The 17,445-nt window shown below is 44.2% G+C and overlaps 1 protein-coding gene and 1 long non-coding RNA gene across 8 annotated transcripts in view; one reads left to right on the forward strand and one right to left on the reverse strand.

Moving 5' to 3' along the window:
• The window catches only part of EEF2K (eukaryotic elongation factor 2 kinase), an 81,535-nt gene that overhangs the window by 43,612 nt on the left and 20,478 nt on the right, over positions 1–17,445 (reverse strand). For 3 of the 6 annotated variants that reach the window (XM_083153229.1, XM_083153230.1, XM_083153233.1), the window contains 5 exons: positions 13,097–13,147; positions 10,634–10,734; positions 6,756–6,816; positions 4,934–4,971; positions 2,924–3,095 (listed from right to left, as the gene is read on the reverse strand). In XM_083153229.1, coding sequence (XP_083009355.1) covers positions 2,924–3,095; positions 4,934–4,971; positions 6,756–6,816; positions 10,634–10,734; positions 13,097–13,147 — 423 coding nt within the window. The remainder of the gene's footprint in view (positions 1–2,923; positions 3,096–4,933; positions 4,972–6,755; positions 6,817–10,633; positions 10,735–13,096; positions 13,148–17,445) is intronic. The other 3 variants (XM_083153231.1, XM_083153234.1, XM_083153232.1) reach the window with 1 other exon arrangement.
• Positions 1–17,445, forward strand: part of LOC146020257 (uncharacterized) — a 134,100-nt gene that overhangs the window by 11,759 nt on the left and 104,896 nt on the right. For both annotated transcript variants that reach the window (XR_014450759.1, XR_014450758.1), the window contains exon 3: positions 13,152–13,197. This is a non-coding gene — a long non-coding RNA (uncharacterized LOC146020257). The remainder of the gene's footprint in view (positions 1–13,151; positions 13,198–17,445) is intronic.

Below are 17,445 nucleotides of genomic sequence, written 5' to 3' on the forward strand. Positions count from 1 at the left end.
CAGTGTAAAGGATTGCCGGTTTAAAAAAAACCCTATTACATTTCATCCCAAAAAATACGAAGGGGCCCATTTATTAAGGATCACATTGCACTGCGATCTGGGAGGAATATTACCGCCCAGGATTGCATTGTAAAATGTTATCCTAACGGAGGGCTGTATCATCTCTGTCTTGTAGGGACAGGGCTGCGATGAGCTGAGCCGGGCGCCGTTGGGGTCTGCGCATGTGCGGTTAGCACTGATCCCCTGCCGATCACACTGCCCCCGCAGCAGTGCAGTGTTTAGCCCACAGGCTACATTGGGCTACCGCCATCTCAGCATGGGATGCGATACGCTGCTGCCCGATGTTGATACATTGGGTAGCTTCGCATCCCCATAGAAACAACGTCCAGAAGCGGTGCAGGAGGGATCGCAGGAGGGATCGGAGATTCCTGCTGCAGTCCCTCCTGATACATTTGGTGGATTTTTATTATTTGCGGCTAACCCCCCAAACCAGGTGTTTTCAGGGATTTAGACGCAAATATTGAATGATAAATGGGCCCCTAAGTGGTTAAGATTTTATAACATATTTTAAGGAGAAGGAAAACCCTCAACCTCATCTATCATCTACACTGTGGCTGGGGAACTGGGCAGCAATAAACATACAGTACATGTCAAGGGGGGTTGTCCCAGGATTGGCTGTGAGCTGCTCACATGACCCTCTAGACCACATAATATTTTCTTTAGTGTTCTACAATATAGCAAAGCTTCCTAAGAGACAATCTAAACGTGCCTATACACCAGTGGTGTCAAACTCATGGCCCTTCAGCTGTTGTGGAACTACACTTCCCAGCATGCCCCGTCACAGATAATATATAAATGGATTGCTAAAACTGTGGCAGGACATGCTGGGAAGTGTAGTTCCACAACAGCTGGAGGGCCATGAGTTTGACACCACTGCTATACACGCTGCAAGGGTGCTGTGTGATGCGCGCTCCCATAGGCATCCCATCAAACAGCACATAAATTCTGTGCAGGCCGTGCATATTGTACCGTATATGGGCACCTTAAGTACGAAATCAAGGCACTCTGTGATGTTATGCGAAGAGGTTATTATTGTATTCTTGTCAGCTGAAAGCTGTTTATGTATTAGTCCATGGTGATAGATACAGTAGGTGCAACAGTACGTGTTTGGAACACAAGATCACGAGTTCCTGTATCACCGGTCTGCCAAAAAATTGTGTAAACCAGTTCATCATATAAGATTTCTGTGCAAACATTATGTCATATGGCTTCTGCGGCAACAGAAAAAGAGCACAGATCAAGACCGCTGAATGCACAATGGCCCTTATTCAGATCTGATCGCAGTACAAACTTGTTCTCAAAATGGGCAAAACCATGTGCACTGCAGGTGGGGCAGATGTAACATGTATAGAGAAAGTTAGATTGGGGTGGGGTGTGTTGAAACTGAAATCTAAATTGCAGTGTAAAAATAATGCAGACAGTATTTACCCTGCACAGAAACAAAATAACTCCCCCCATATCTAACTCTCTGTGCACGTTACATCTGCCCCACCTGCAATGCTCATGGTTTTGCCCACTTTGAGAACAAATTTATTCTGCGATCAGATCTGAATAAGGGCTAATAACTGAACTGGTGCTACAATATTCTGTACATGGGAGCCAGAATTGCTTAAGATTGAGGGATCTAACTTTGACATCACCATGACATTTTTTGTCAATCACAACCTAGAAGGATTCATTTTTATTTTTTTATTTTAAAAGTACTTTGTAAAAGTAATATTATGGAGAATGCAGCAGCTGCAACTTATATGACACAGACCGTATTAATATGGCTGTCTACTGCTCATATCATGTATGTGGGCTCCCTTTTTGTTTTGTTTATTTATATACAGTTTCTTATATATAGCGCAGCATCTTCCGTTGCGCTTTACAATAGGAAACAGTGATAAAACAAACTGGGTAGTAACAAACCGACATAGAGATAGGAGTGCCCTGCTCGCAAGCTTACAATCTATAGATCAACAACAGAACAAGAAGCCCCTGAAGAGGTTAAAAACAGAAATACTAAACGCTTGCAATCATTATACCAATTGTAGCTAGATTTGTAGGTTTTATTTGCTCTACAGATCGTGGATAATAACATCGGACTCTCTAAGACTACGGGCCTTATTCTGGTTCACTCTTAGAGGCAAATTCCTTCTCAAATGGACAAAACCATGTGCACTGCAGGTGGGGCAGACGTAACATGTGCAGATAGAGTTAGATGTGGGTGAGTTATTTTGTTTCTGTGCAGGGAAAATACTGACTACTCTGTTTCTACATTGCAATATAGATCTCACTTTGAAGTAAAACCCCACCCAGATCTAATTCTCTCTGCAAATGTTACATCTGCCCCACCTGCAGTGCACATGGTTTTGTCCAGCTAAGAAGGAATTTGCCTCTGAGAGTGAACCAGAATAAGGCCCTATAAGAGAAGACAAATATTATTAACTCCTCTCAGTACATGGGGCCAATTCAGACTAGCATGGTGAGCAGCAAATTTGGCCCCGTTCCTTGATGGTTGGGGGAGAGAACGCCTTCAGCGAGTTTTAGACTCATCGGGGTGTTCGCAAACTGATGGACAGACGGGGTGGTCGTTGGGGTCTGCCCTGCATTTTTTGGGCGTGCCCACAAAAACAGTGGCGTGGCCCTGCCTGTTTCAGAAGATGTCACATTTCGGCCATCACCATGCAGGATAAAAGTCTCCGTTTACTTTTATCTACGAGGAGAAATCACTTGATGGTGAGCCGTTTGGCGGGGAGGGGGGTGGGTGCGTTCAGCGGTGTTCACCTACCCGCTAGGCAGAGAATATACGCAGCCTAGTAAGCAGGTCGAAATTACCCTCATGGTATGACCGAAACAATTCTCAAGACAATAACCCTACCTGCTTGGGAGGCTTGTGTCGGTTGTACTCCTCCCCCCACAGTTTCGCCTCCATCTGAAGTCGGACATCTTCAAAGTACACATCCCTGTCAACCGTCTCCAGATACCGTTTGGCTACATAATTGTAAGCGCTTTTCCACTGCTGTTTGTGTGAGAAATTAGACAGCTTCTTCCTATTAAAAAAAAAAAAAAAGATTTGAACACATGTATCAATGTTAATTGAAATAAATCTCAAAGTGTTTTTTTAGTAAAGGTTATCCAAGCCTGGGTAGTTGGAAAAGTCACAGAGGCCCAAATCCAGGCCGCATACACATTACTGCTCTGCTTGGGTTTACTACTCATGTAGGTTGCACTAAAACCTCTCTCCCAGCAAAAGGTGTACAAGTACATGGAACGGCGAATGCTTCTGGCTGATTTTGTACATGGGTTTTGTAATGATTTTATTGAATGCACACTTGTGTTATATTGCTATACTGTTATGTAAAGAATATAATTTTGTGTATGCCTGGGTCTATATAACTACAGTATATCGTTAATTTTATAGTGCCAATGCTATGACCAATATGCCCTGAAAGGTTACATACTCGGAGGCAGTGGCACAGAAACAGTCCCCGCAGACCACGTGGTGGCTTTAAGAGGCGGGGTGGCTTGTGGGTTCTGGGGGTCTGCAGGGGCTATTGCTACACCTCTGATAAAACTTGCAGATACTTGTCTACAGCCCTGTCATGACTGCCCGAAATGAAAATGCCCTTTAAAAAATAGCAGTTATATAGGATGCTAGAAGAGGTGGCAGCCATTTTGAAAATGACCCCAGTGACAAGAAGCAGGACATGTGCAAGACCTGCAGTGGCACGGGGAAAGCGGATCTATAATGGGGGGGGGGGGGGGGGGTTGCTGGGATGTATAGCTATGCCACTGCTCACAGGAAGTTTCTGGCATGTTCGGGCACTCAGGTGTTTTGGTGGTTGGGAGTGGAGGCGCTTGGGCACGATCGGGTGCATTCACGTGTTTGTATATTAGGGTGTTCGTATGCGTTCAGACGCTTTGGTGTTCGAACACTTGGGTGTTCGGGAATTTGGGAGCTGGTGCGCTCAGGTGTTCGGCAGTGTTCGGGTATACAGGCGCATTCAGGCATGTTGGGATGCTCGAGAATGTTCGGGAGCTCGGAAATTCAAGCACTCAGGTAGTAGGGTGCGCTAGAGTGTTCGGATGTTGGGGTGCTTGGACAAATTTAGGCGCTCAAATGTTTGGGTGTTCGTCGCCCAGGAGATCAGTGGGGGAGCAGCGATGGGGCGGCGTGCATTCCATGGGGTGAGTCACATGTGTGTGGGGGAGCGACAACAGCGTACATCTACATGTCAGTGGAATGCATGGAATCTTCTGATGGAGCCCTCGCCAGCAGCGCAGCTCAGCCCGGGAAATTTCCAGCCATGTGACTGAAGGGGTTCAAATTTTTCTCAAATCTTAAGATTAATCTTTGTCTAAGGGGCAGATTTATTAAGCTTGGAGAAGAGATAAACTGGAGATAAAGCAGAGAAAAGGTAAAAGGAGATAAAGCACCAGCCAATCAGCTGTGTTTGAAAAAGACAGTTGGGAGTTGATTGGCTGGTGCTTTATCTCCTTTTACCTTTTCTCCGCTTTATCTCCAGTTTATCTCTTCTCCAAGCTTAATAAATCTGCCCTTAAATCTTTTGTCCAAAGCTTTCTAGTGTGTGGGCAAACAAATGAAAGTTTGTTTGATCTCTGTTGTTAAGAATCTTATCAGAGCCTGCTATAAAACAGCCCACATATCTGGTGTACAAACATGATCTGGGGTCAATGTTTTATTTTGTCTACGATCATTTTAGCTCTACAGTATTTGGGGTGAAATGTTATAGGATGAGAGAATCAGAAAGTTTTTTTAAAAGCGCCAATAATTTACACCGCAAAACCAGTTTGATTTTGCAGTGTAAATGATTGCTGAATTAAATTAAAAAAGACACTCCATATCATAAAAATAATCTTTACTTACATTCTGTAACATTCTCTCATAGCACCACGCCCAAACGGCTGTTAAAAAAAAAAAAAACAGAAACGGAACAACTGATATTAAGATATGTTTCTTTGCCTATAAATTATTGCACAATATCATTACTTTAACTCAAACACTAGCATATTTAAACGAATAAAATATGCATACTGTATGTCCTAACTGCACAAATATTGTCTAGAACAGGCATGGGCAATCTGTGGCTATGTGTGGGTTGTTAGGCCTACACCAACTAGGTCGATAAAGCATTGGGTCGACACCACTAGGTCGACAGGCCGCAAGGTCGACATGGGTCAAGGTCAACATGTGTCTAGGTCGACACAAGCATTAGGTCGACATGGGCAATGTCGACAGTCAAAAGGTTGACATGGGGTTTTTAGCTGTTTTTTGACCCGAATGCCGTCACAGTCGACATGGACACAGTTTGAAGTTCACTGCATCCACTCGCATCGCTCGCTTCACTCGCAAAGCTTCGGGCACACTATTTTATTCTCCCACCATGCCCTAGTGGATGATAGGGCATGAAATACCACCTGTCGACACATGTCGGCTCAAAAAACAGTGAAAAACCCCCATGTCGACCTTTTGACTGTCGACCTAGCCCATGTCGACCTAATGCTTGTGCCGACCTAATGACCTGTCGACCCATATCAACCTAGACCCATTTCAGCCTTGAACCATGCCGATCTAAACCCATGTCGACCTTGCTGCCTGCGACCTAGTGGTGTTGACCCAATGCTTGTCGATCTAGTTGGTGTAGACCTAATGACCGTATCCCTCTGAGGCTCCCCAGCTGTTGTGAAACAACACATCCCAGCATGCATTGCCACAGTTTTAGCATTCCCTAATAGCAAAGCTGTGACAAGGAATGCTGGTACTTGTAGTTTCACAACAGCAGGAGAGCTACATGTTGCCCATGCCTTGCCACCTCAGAAAGGGCAGGAATATGTAGAGTGAAAGTTTTACAGAAAGTCTGCATTTATGGGCAGATCAGGAACTGACTGGGTATGGGTCGACACCAAGAAGGTGGATATACAGTACATGAAATAGGTCTAAATGGCTAAGGTCAACAGGGTCGAAACATTGTCACAAACATTAGGTCGACAATGGGAAAGTCGACAGTCAAAAGTTTGTCCCGAATTTACAAGGAGGTCAACTTGGACACTGTATCAGTGTACCGCTGCGCTCGCCAGGCTTAGGGAACGATGATATTCTACCTCCACGCCCTAGTGGATGGTACGTTATAAAATAGTGCCTATCGGCACAAGTCGGCAAAAAAATAAATAAAAACCTTGAAAAACTCATGCCAAACTTTTCACTGTCAACCTCCTCATTGTCAGCCTAATGCTTGTGTCGACCTTCGCCATGTCGTGCTATTTCATATGCCGACATAAGCCCTGTGTATGTCGACCTTCATAGTCGCGACCTAGCAGCCATATCCTGCTAGACTTCCCTAGAGATGTTTTTCACTAAAAAAGTTTAAATATATGTAATTTAATAAAATGCTTTTGTCTGAAGTAAAGCAAAAATACAAAAAACTACAACTACAGTATACAGGTCACTGCTGAAATAACTAATCATCAGTTTAGTGGTTTATTTGCAATCTTGTCTTTTTTCCCTTTCATTAATCATTATTCAATCCTTCAAAAACAATACAGGTGTGGAATTGGCACTAATCATGTTATTATGATTTTACAGTATAAAGTTAGAGTTCAACGCAATGGGATGGATTCCAAATGACAGTTCTGGTTACCAGGCAACAATCTAGAGAAGGAGAACAGGAGTAATAGAAGGAAGCACATACCTGAGAGGCCATCTTAATCAACACGTCATCCTGCACCCACTGGCCGGACACAACATTGTACCTACAGACAAAGCATACATCTGATTAATAGTCCGGCTCTGCACCGCACAGTTGTCTGTTTACAAATTCGAATTTAAAAAATAATGGGGCCGATTCAGTGCCTAATTCAGCCCCAGCTGCAATGTTTTTGGTCTGCACATGCGCATCGTTGTCAATGCACATGTGCACTCCCCGGCTGCAAGCACCTTTGGCCAAGTTTCTCTTCGCCGAGGCTTGCGCAGCCCGAGTGACAGGCAGGGGGTATTCGCTGGGGTCTGCCCAGTGTTTTATGGGTGTGCCCCCAAAAACGGTGGACGCATCCTTAGAAATGCTGGACGGACCCCAGCAAATGCAGGTGTGCCCCTGCCTGCTCGGGGCGGGCATTGACATCACTAGACGTCAGCACCCGCCCCCTATTCGTCAGAAAGTGTATAAATGAAAAGTAAGCCTTGGCTTATCGTTCACAACGAACCGTGGAAACATCATTCGATGGTGAGCATGCGAGCAGATGTGTAAACATACACATCCGCTCGCAGTTTAGCACGAGGATTTGGGCCGCGGGGTGGGCGTGCGTGCGTGCTTTCAGCGGGGCGGCGTCACACACACACACACACACAACCTGGTAGGAAATCATTGGGCATGTGCAACAGCTCCATTCTGCCCGTTATACTGTATGCAATGGCCGGTCAGGTTTCTGGGCAACTGGAAACCTCCCCTGTAGTCGACAATCGTTGACATTTACTAAGATAGGAGTTCTTTTTCATTGCTATGGGCATCCAATCAGAATCTACTTCTTATTTTATTTAGCACTCCTAGAAAATAATAGATAGAGGGGGAGATTCTCTAAGCGAAAAATGCGGTAAAAACCCCGTTATTGGGGTTTTTACCGCATTTTGGGATGCTGTAACCCGGCGGGGGGGCATCGCCAGAAAAATCTGGCGATGCCCAATAGAAGCCAAAGGGCTTCTACCGCAACCCTCCGCCGCCCCGCGCCGACCCCCTGCCGCCCCGCATCGCCCCCTCCTACCTCACCTGTGTCCGAGCAGCACAGAGCTGTGCTGCCCGGACCTGTGACCTCCTCCCTGCACTGATCCTCTTCCGGGTGCAGGGAGGAGAGCCCGGCGCAGCAGCAGCGCCGGGTGTGTGAGGGAGAGGGAAGCCGCCGGGACCTGCTTGGACCCGGCGACTCTCACCGCAAAGGACAGCTCTTAACGCAAGAGCTGTCCTTAATTATCGCATATGTTGTAAATGCGATGGGCGGCAAAGGGGGGCGGAGATTCTTAGAGAATCTCCCCCAGAATCTGATTGGTTGCCCATAGCAACATCCCATCTGAAATAGAACTCCTATTTTAGTAAAGTGACTTTTGGGTAATATGTTCCTAAATGAAAATGAAGTTTGACAAGCTGATATTTTGCTGAATATATAAAAGAGAACAACAGAACATAAAGCACAGATAAAACGTACAAAATACAGTTGTTTGTCATATAAAGTAGTGAGATAAAGTTCAGCTATATGTAATTGCATGTCACATATTGGAATCATCCTATTTTCAGGACTGTTCTTTATCAGTGGTTACTAGACAGTTTAATGACATGAAGCATTTGCCGGACATTGGCTGGTTATGAATAACCACAATCATCTCTCTGTGCTATTCTTAGCTGTTCATGATGTTGCTGACGTCGCTGAGCTTTAGCTAAACCCATGTTTATGCTTAGCCAAGTCCCAGGCCATGGCCTATATACAACATGGATGTGAGAAAACACATAAACATACAGACTTTATCATAATGCTCCATAACCACATGAGCTGAACACATCACAGGGAAAGTGCCTCTTGTCATCATTCTGCACACATTTTACTTCTTTATTTTCAGGGTTGTTTTTTTTTTTATTTAATATTAACTTTTATATATTGGGTGAAATTTAATAGGATGAGAGATTCGGTAAAAAATAATACAGCAAAAGATCCTGGTAATAACTGCAAAGAGGTACATTTCAAGAGCTTGTGCCCCTATTTTACATGACTGCATAAGTAGGTTGCTCGGTGTGTACACATGGTGCATGCGATTTTGACTATATAGTCAAAATCTCATGCTGGATTGTACCGTGTGTACACAGCATGAGTTTGCTGGCTGACTGAGTGTCACAAGGAACCACTCCAAATTTACAGGGAACATTCCTGGAACTCAACCAGGTTTCCAGAAGCGAGGGAGCCAGCCTTTTAAAATGCAAGCACTGATACACAGCACTCACTGTGAATTGCAGCTATCATCTAGACCAGGGATGGGGAACCTTTGGGTCCCAGCTATTTTTGAACTATACATCCCAGCATGCCCTGCTACAGTTTTGCTATTTGCAAATGCTAAAATTGTTGCAGGGCATGCTGGGATGTGTAGTAGAACAACAGCTGGGAACCAAAGGGTCCCCATCCTTGATCTAGACAGCACAGTGTAGACAACAACACCATTTCAGTAATGCAAAGCTCTCTAGAGAAGATTTTAATCTCCTGGCAGATAATGCAGAAATAGCACACAGCAGTCTTTGTGTGCAGGTAATACTTTAGCCAGTAACAAAGGTATCGGCAGCCATTTATGTTCCCGTGTTTGTTTGTTTTGGAAACAAATAACGGAAATGTCTGCCATCGGAACTGGATTTTTTTTATCCGGCTGAAGTTGATTCAGATCCAATTGGATAATATTTTAAATAAACATGATGGCTTCTGAAATAAAGGTCTAAATTTGTTGGAACAGACCTCAGTGGTCACCAGGAGTGTGTGCAGAGAAACAGCAAGAAGAGCCACGTATTCACTACACTGGAGTATTAATAAAAAAATGGAACACAGTGGGCCAATTTATGACCATATCAAAGGACCTATTTATCTATCATTGTTTGTAGGATATTGGGTGGATTTTTTGGGGTGAAAAGAGGGGACAGCAAATAATAAGTACCCCCCAAGTATATTTACAGGGGGATTGCTTTTTGGCTGAATTGACCAAGCTCCGGAATATAATGCATTTCGGAGATGGCCTGTTAGCTAACGTCATCTAAAGATGGTGTTAACTATCGCCTATATGCTACACTTTGCAAGAGTTACCAGGAAAAGGATCCTATGGATCCCTCTCTGGCACTCTCCACTTGTGCAGACAGGACATGCGGAGTAGTGCACATGGCATTGCTAGTGCGATACATACACACTGCTTACACACTGCAGGGATGGGTCCTTTTGGAGGTCATGTCAGTATAGATGCATTTTAATACTGTACATTTGGGCAACAGTCCTTTATTATTTTCACAAATAGTGACAAGACTCAAGGACCTGATAACTATTACACATTCCCCTAAAAGCTACAAATTAAATGTTTACATTGTTTGTAAACATTAGCGTTGATTTCACTCATTCTGGACTCTACAGGTTTATTTACTAAGATGGGAATTTTATTTTTCGATGGGATTGGGCAACCAATCAGAATCTACTTATTACTTATTTATTTAGCACCTTCTACAAGACAATATCATCCGATTGGTTGTCCAAAGCAACATCCCATCTGAAGCAGAACTCCCATCTTAGTATATAAGCCCCTATTCATCTATCCGGCCATGCATGCTAGACACAAACACATGCTTAATGACATCTCTTTTGTGACAGATCCCACCAGGAGGATGATGATGATGATGCTGTATACCAGAGATGGGTCAGTATATGAAAGGATGACTATCACGATGTCAGGCAAAAGCTGTATCCTGACGTCACCTCAGACATGGCCTTGAGGAGCCTTGTACAGTCGTGTCAGGATACTTCATTGGAATTTTCTATCCGACTATCAGGAGCTACTACGGACCTGTGTCGGGTTGCATGTTCTGCTTCTATGTCTTCCAAGTGAAACTCAGCCCATGGGTCAGGCATCTGCTTGGCTTTCTGGATGGCATGTTTCCAGGCCTCCTGTGGATGGCACAGAAGAACCCATTAGTATTGCAGCCTACAGCAACAGCTGAATACTGAAAGGAGAATGTAAATTCAGTGAGATTAATAGAAACACAACTAGGTCAATGCATTGCTCTGAATGGATGGGAATGAGCAGGACAGTATATAGATGGAGAAACAGGTAGTAAGATGTGTTGGATGTAATACAATGCATGGAGACATTTATTCTGCAATACCTGTACATCATCAGCTGCAATTACACTAAAGAGAATAAGGTCAGATACACAATCTGGAATAACAGATGAATCCGTCACTGTACAAAATCTCTGGAACATGGAAAGCTAGTATCAGATGTGCATAAAGCCTGTGAGTGTCTGCACTCACTGCTGCCACATAGAAGTGATGTGCACTCGGAGGACTAATGCAGGACATTCTTCTGAGACGGTGCCTCATGCCTCAGTATCATCATTCATTTCTAGTGTACTGATCGTCTGTATCCCCATAACTATTGGTGCAGCCCTGAGTATAGCTTACGGCAAACAAAAGGCTTCCTAATACCACTTTCAGACAGAAACATCAACTAAATCACGGCTTTTACTCAGCATTTGAATATCAGGTTGTTTTGCAGGTGCCAGCCTGACCCCCCTTACACACAATACTGGGTAAAGCCTTTCTACCCAGTAATTTGCTGATTATGGGTATTTCTTCTGTGTGAAAGGGTCAACCCGGGTCAAAATTCCCAGGTCTTCTAGATACAAGACTCTGGCATAAAAGACATCTAGATAAAAGACTCTGGCATTTCAACCCGGGTTGACCCTTCCACACAAGAAAAGGACCCTTGTTGAAAAGCAAATTACAGGGTAGAAAGGTTTGACCCGGTAATTTTGTTTTTTGTGTGAGAGAGGTATAACCAGGGCTATTTTTCAGTAGGCTCCAGCAGGAACTGAGGCCCTAATTCTAGTTCACTCTTTCTGACAAAATATTTCTTAGATGGACAAAACCATGTGCACTGCAGGTGAGGCAGGTGTTACTTGTGCAGAGAGAATTAGATTTGGGTGGGGTTTTACACCTGCCTCACCTGCAGTGCACATGGTTTTGTCCATCTAAGAAATATTTTGTCAGAAAGAGTGAACTAGAATAAGGGCCACAGTTCCTGCTGGAGCCTGCTGAAAAATAGCCCTGGGTATAACAGACTAGTTGCACGGGAAGCAGCACACAGTAATTACATCGAACATTATAAATGTTTGGAACCTACAATTAAATGGTGAATTGTGATGATTCAAGTGTGGCTAACACAAGCCTGTGACATTGGTTTACAATCTCCTGCTGCACAATGCGGAATGCACATATATTATGGAGCACACAAGTACACAACACAGGTAAGGATTAGATGAAGGAGGTCATATATTCAGGGCCCCTGTTCTCTGTGTTCTCAATGTTCAGAATAAATATACTGTAGGTGAAGTGAATATTGTGCCCGATTCAGACCTGCTGAACGCATGCCTAGGCGGCATAGATTCGTAGCCTAGCGAGCAGGTAAACGCTGCCCCGCTGAACGCATGCCCCTCCCCCTGGTTGAGCGAATCCCTGCGTCATGATGAGGGCGGATATGAACACTTACACATCAGCTCGCATGCGGCCACACAAGGAGAAATCACTCCATGGTCGCTTACCATCTAATGACTTGCCCACCCTTATGGAAAGTAAGTTTGTACTAACATTGGAGATAGCCACTTTCTGACCAATCACGTGATGTCTGCCGTCTGCCCCAAGCAGGCATGAGCACGCCGGTGTTCACAGGGGTATGCCCAGCATTTCTATTGGCACACCCACTGTTTTTGTCCTCTGCTACCGCCCCCTGCATGCCCGTTATGTAGCGAACGCCCCGGCAAGGGTATACCTCACTGAGGGGCAGATTTATTAAGCTCGGTGAAGTGATAATGGGGCTGGTACTTTATCACCGGCCAATCAGCTCCTGACTGTTAAGTTACAGGCTTGGTTAGAAAAATGACAGGAAAGAGCCGATTGGCCAGTGATAAAAACCAAAACACTTTATCACTTCACCGGGCTTAATAAATCTACCCCAGTAGGCGCTTGCTGTGGGGGTTTTGCTCATGGGCATAATCGCGCATGCGCAAACACCCAACATCGGCCGGGGGAGTGAATTTGGACAACAGCGAGCAGGTCTGAATCGCCCCTATTGTTTCATGAGAAATATGTGAAATTATTATCATGTGTAAATTCCTTTATTTACAATAAAAATATAAAACAAAAATCAAACATGTTTGTGAATGCTGGGTGAGCACAGAGAATCAGGTGCCCTATATATATGTATTTGTTATAGAAGTGATACAATGACCAAATTTGTAGTAACACATACCCGGCCTCGTTCAGCCAAGCAGCCATGCTTAATATACCGGTGTTTGTCATTCTAGGAAATGCATGAAAAGCGTTAATGGGCCGTCACCAAAGCCACCCACAGTAAGTACAACACATACACAGCAAAGGGTAACATACTGCATACAGGGGACGACTGCAAACTGCATACAGAGGATGAAATAGTCCAGTATCTTATACCAGGACACTAGCGGAAAACACACATTACAACTAGCATTGTTCCAAACATGCCCTGAAAAAAGGTAATCATTAGTTACAACACTAACATCAAACGGGAACATCAACAAAATAGGTTTTTTTTATTGTTATTATTAATATTTTTAATAATAATAAATACTTTTTGTCACCTTTTACATTTAAATGTAAGCCGCCTCTTACCTGAAAAAAGGTGGACCCTCCTCTGGGTCCGCCTTCCTCTGCACTTTTTTGGGGAAATGTACTGTTTATGTGCCACCAAGCGTTACCTCAATAATGGCTGTTTTACGGTACCCCCAAACTTCATGCTCTTACCAGAATGTGAAATACCATACTCTCCAACATGGCCCATTCTATCAGGTACAAGATCCTTGTTTCTGGACTTTCTGCCAGTCGCACTTGTAGGTGCGGCTGTGGTACATTCCTAACATTCAATAGGGGAGCATACCATCTACCAATGCCAAGGCAAGGAAGTCCAGAACATTTTGTACCTTGTTGGAGGGTATTGCTGGCCATACATTACTACGACCAGCATCTGATCCCAATCATCTCACAATTTCCCTTGAACTCCATGGCAGTCCGGACTAACACATTGGTTTATTTTGACATACAATGCGCTAACATAGTACTTACATACCCATGTGCAGGGCTGCTGTGCAAACAGGGGGTGGGGGGGGGAGGCTTGGAGGGCATTGGGCAAACAGGGGGCTGGCACATGGGGATGCCCAGTGTTTCCTGGGTGTGCCCATAAAAATGGTACTGTACGGCCATCCTCGGCCCAGGTAAAAGTCAGATCAGACTGACTTATCTGCCTGTACTGCCGCATCCGAATGGATGTGTAAGCAAATACATCTATTTGCATGCAAATGTGGCCATTCATTCCGTAAAGGGTAGCCGATGTTCGGTCGCCTGGCGGGCGGCATTTAACCACTCAGTAAGCAGCGAATATACACTGCTTACCAAGCCAAATCACTCCCCCATACAGAGCCGGTGCTAGGGTGTCCGGCGTACTCCTGCAAACCATAAATTTTGTGCCCTTTCACATTGCCATTGCAACAAGCTGCAGCCCGATTGTGGGAGCATATGCAACATGCGATCCTATGGAGGATCTCGGGTGCATGTACTTGTATGCATACACTATCTCAGTGCTGTGTCCGCAAAATGTTGCAGGCACTAAAGGTGCCCATACACGCTGCGAGAATCGCATACGTTATGTGCTAGATTGCATCGCACCGCACGGCATGCGATGCGATCTGAAAGCAGTACAAAAAGTATGTGCATCACATACTTTTTTGTACTGTGCAATGCGATGCCTGCAGGAGCGCACAACGCATCGCAGTGGCACTGGCACAGCACACTGAGAAGAGGGAAGGAAGGGCGGCACTGCTGCCTGTTCGTCATTTGTTTGACAGCTGACAGACGCAAGTAGCAATGGGTAGGGGGCAGATCCGTACATGACATGTCATCCAGGCATTCACAGACAGCGCTTCATGCCTCAGCGCAAGTGTACATGAGGAGGAGGGGGCAGGTCGCAGAAGGAGGACAGTGTGTGCGCGGTGCAGGGAGCAGTTCTTTATACTGCCGCCTGCTGTCAGACAGGCGCTGCGGGCGGCATGCAGGAGGCAGTGACAGTGAGGGCTGAGGCAGCTTTAGCTGAGCAGGGAGGGAGACAGCGCCTTTTCAGCATGGCGCCTCCCTGCTTTGCAGGAGCTGCTGAGTGGGTAGCGCCGGCCCTGCCCCCATATGTGCAGAATTATAGGATCCATCTCACGACCTGCAGGCCTGCGCATCAGATCGCAATCGTACCGAAATACCTCACGATGTGCACAAAAACACACTCAATGCATCGCCAGAGCCATCAAAATCGCACATTCGGCAATGCAATCGCTCTAATGTACGGCCAGCATATGAAGTACAGATGCTGACTTGTATAACTCGGATAACTGGGGCAATACTGATTACAGAGCTGCAGTTTACAGGTCCTCTATTGTGTATTAGGTAACGGAAAGGTTAAAAGAATTTAGACTGTCTTTTTTCATATCTTCTCCTGTATTTTAGTTTTATGATCATTCAGCCTGTGAGTTGACTTAAGTGTTTAATAGCATTACAAAAGGTGTTTTTACGTTTGGCTTGGTGTCCCGGTTATTCCTGTTTTTCTTGTGTACACTAATGAAAGTTAGTAAGACGTGCTTTTACTGCCCAGTGTCACATGACCCATACGCCTACAACTTGCAGGAAAGACTGTGTTGTAGGAAGGGGATCACATATCTGTAATATCTCTGTGTGTGGCTAGCACAGTATGGCATCATGTGGGGGATACCGTGTTTACCAAATATTACAGATAAATGGAAGAAACCAATCAACTTCTGTCATTTATCTAGCTCAGTCTATGAAATGACAGTTAGAAGCTAGTCTTTTGCTATGGGTAACTTCATTGTACGCAACTAAACTATTATTGGCAGGTTGCATATGTGCTGCGATCACAATGTGCATACGCCAAGTGTCGCAGTGATTTTGTTCACAATGAGGGTTTCATAGAAAAATGATAGACAGGAAGTGACTGGAGGGGTCAACAGGGAGTGGCATAAAAAGAAACACATGGTATACTGGAGAAAAAGAAGACTCTTTGTGGGGGCACTCTTAGTGCATGTACATGAGTACATGCGTATACAATACCTATTGGTACCAAAAAAATGTGGTGAGTGGCTATCGAAATGGTGACACTGTTTAAAATTTAACTTTTAATATTTACGTTTTAATATAGATTGGTAATTAACACAAGGTATATGATTAAATTACATACAATTTCAACACACAATTAAAGTTAAAATATGCACTGCAACTAATAATTCTGTTACTGTCTGTAAATAAAGATTCACCAAAAGACAGTCCAATGAGTCCTTGCCTCGATTTATATACCAGTTAGATGGGTTGAAAGTTCATACAAACAAACAACAATCACTGTATTCACTGAAACCAAAGAATAGTGTTGATTTGAGGCAGTCTGTGTCACCTTATTTTAGTGATACAATTGGGATAAGAGCCTGTCAGCTCCTAGTATCAAAAGAGCTCAGTTGCCAAAATAGTCAAAAAAGGGGGACCCACAATGTTGCATTTGTGTGTAGATAGTATGAAGAGGGTATAGTGTTCTAACCCCTTAACATCTGCACACTCTTTTGTTGCTAGAACAGATCTAAATAAGTGTATTGACGACTGTCAGATTGTAAACAGGTATTGAGTAGAAGAGAGAGCTAAAGTAGGAGAGTGATAATTAGTTTGCAAGTGTCTATGTCTCACCCAAAACCCACCTTCCTACCATCATACGTTTATAGGGTGGTAGATGGGGGAGTCGGGGAGAGACTCCGCAAATGAAAAGAGTGGAGTGGCCACAGTACCTTCTGCTGCTCGTTTGGTCGGATCGTCCATCCACTGTTACTCTGCTGAGTATTGCAGTGTAGGGATCCAGCCGACTTTAGGAGTGAGAGAGGATTAGTTATCCTAGGATAGGAATTTAGAGTGTCTGACAGACAGAAAATATTAGTGTGTCAGAAAGGAGAGGTAAAGTAGGAGAGATCATTTCAGATCGCAAGTGTCTATATCTCACCCAATTTCTGCTTTCCAACCATCATAATTTAGAGGATGGTGGATGAGATAGTCAGGGAGAGACTCAGTTGATGAAGGAAGTAGATCAGATGGCCAAAGTACCTTCTGCTGTTTGTTTAATCCGACTGTGTGGTCACTGTTGCCCGGTTGGGTATTGCAGTGTAACGACACAGGTGATCTCAGGAGTGAGAGAGGATTAAGTTGCCCTCAAAAAGGGACTTTTAAAGATAGATTGATATAAAGTATACACAGTTGTATATCTATTATCTAGTATTCTAGCAACCAAGATGTGGAAATAATAAGAAGCAGATAGATTTGACAAAAAACTATATGAGCTGTTCTCTATAGACACTAATGTATATATACAGATCGCAATTTATCAGTTTGCCATTATTGAGATTTCTTGTTAATACAAAGTTTTTTATATACACATATTATTATATAACAGCTGTCAAATTACTTCACAGGCTGCTGGTCAACTGTGCTTTTCGAATAAATGTGACAGAATCACCAGATAAAGCCGCTGGATAGCGG

This window comes from Crinia signifera, chromosome 7 (genome assembly GCF_055691185.1).
Source record: "Crinia signifera chromosome 7, ASM5569118v1, whole genome shotgun sequence".
NCBI lineage: Eukaryota > Metazoa > Chordata > Amphibia > Anura > Myobatrachidae > Crinia > Crinia signifera.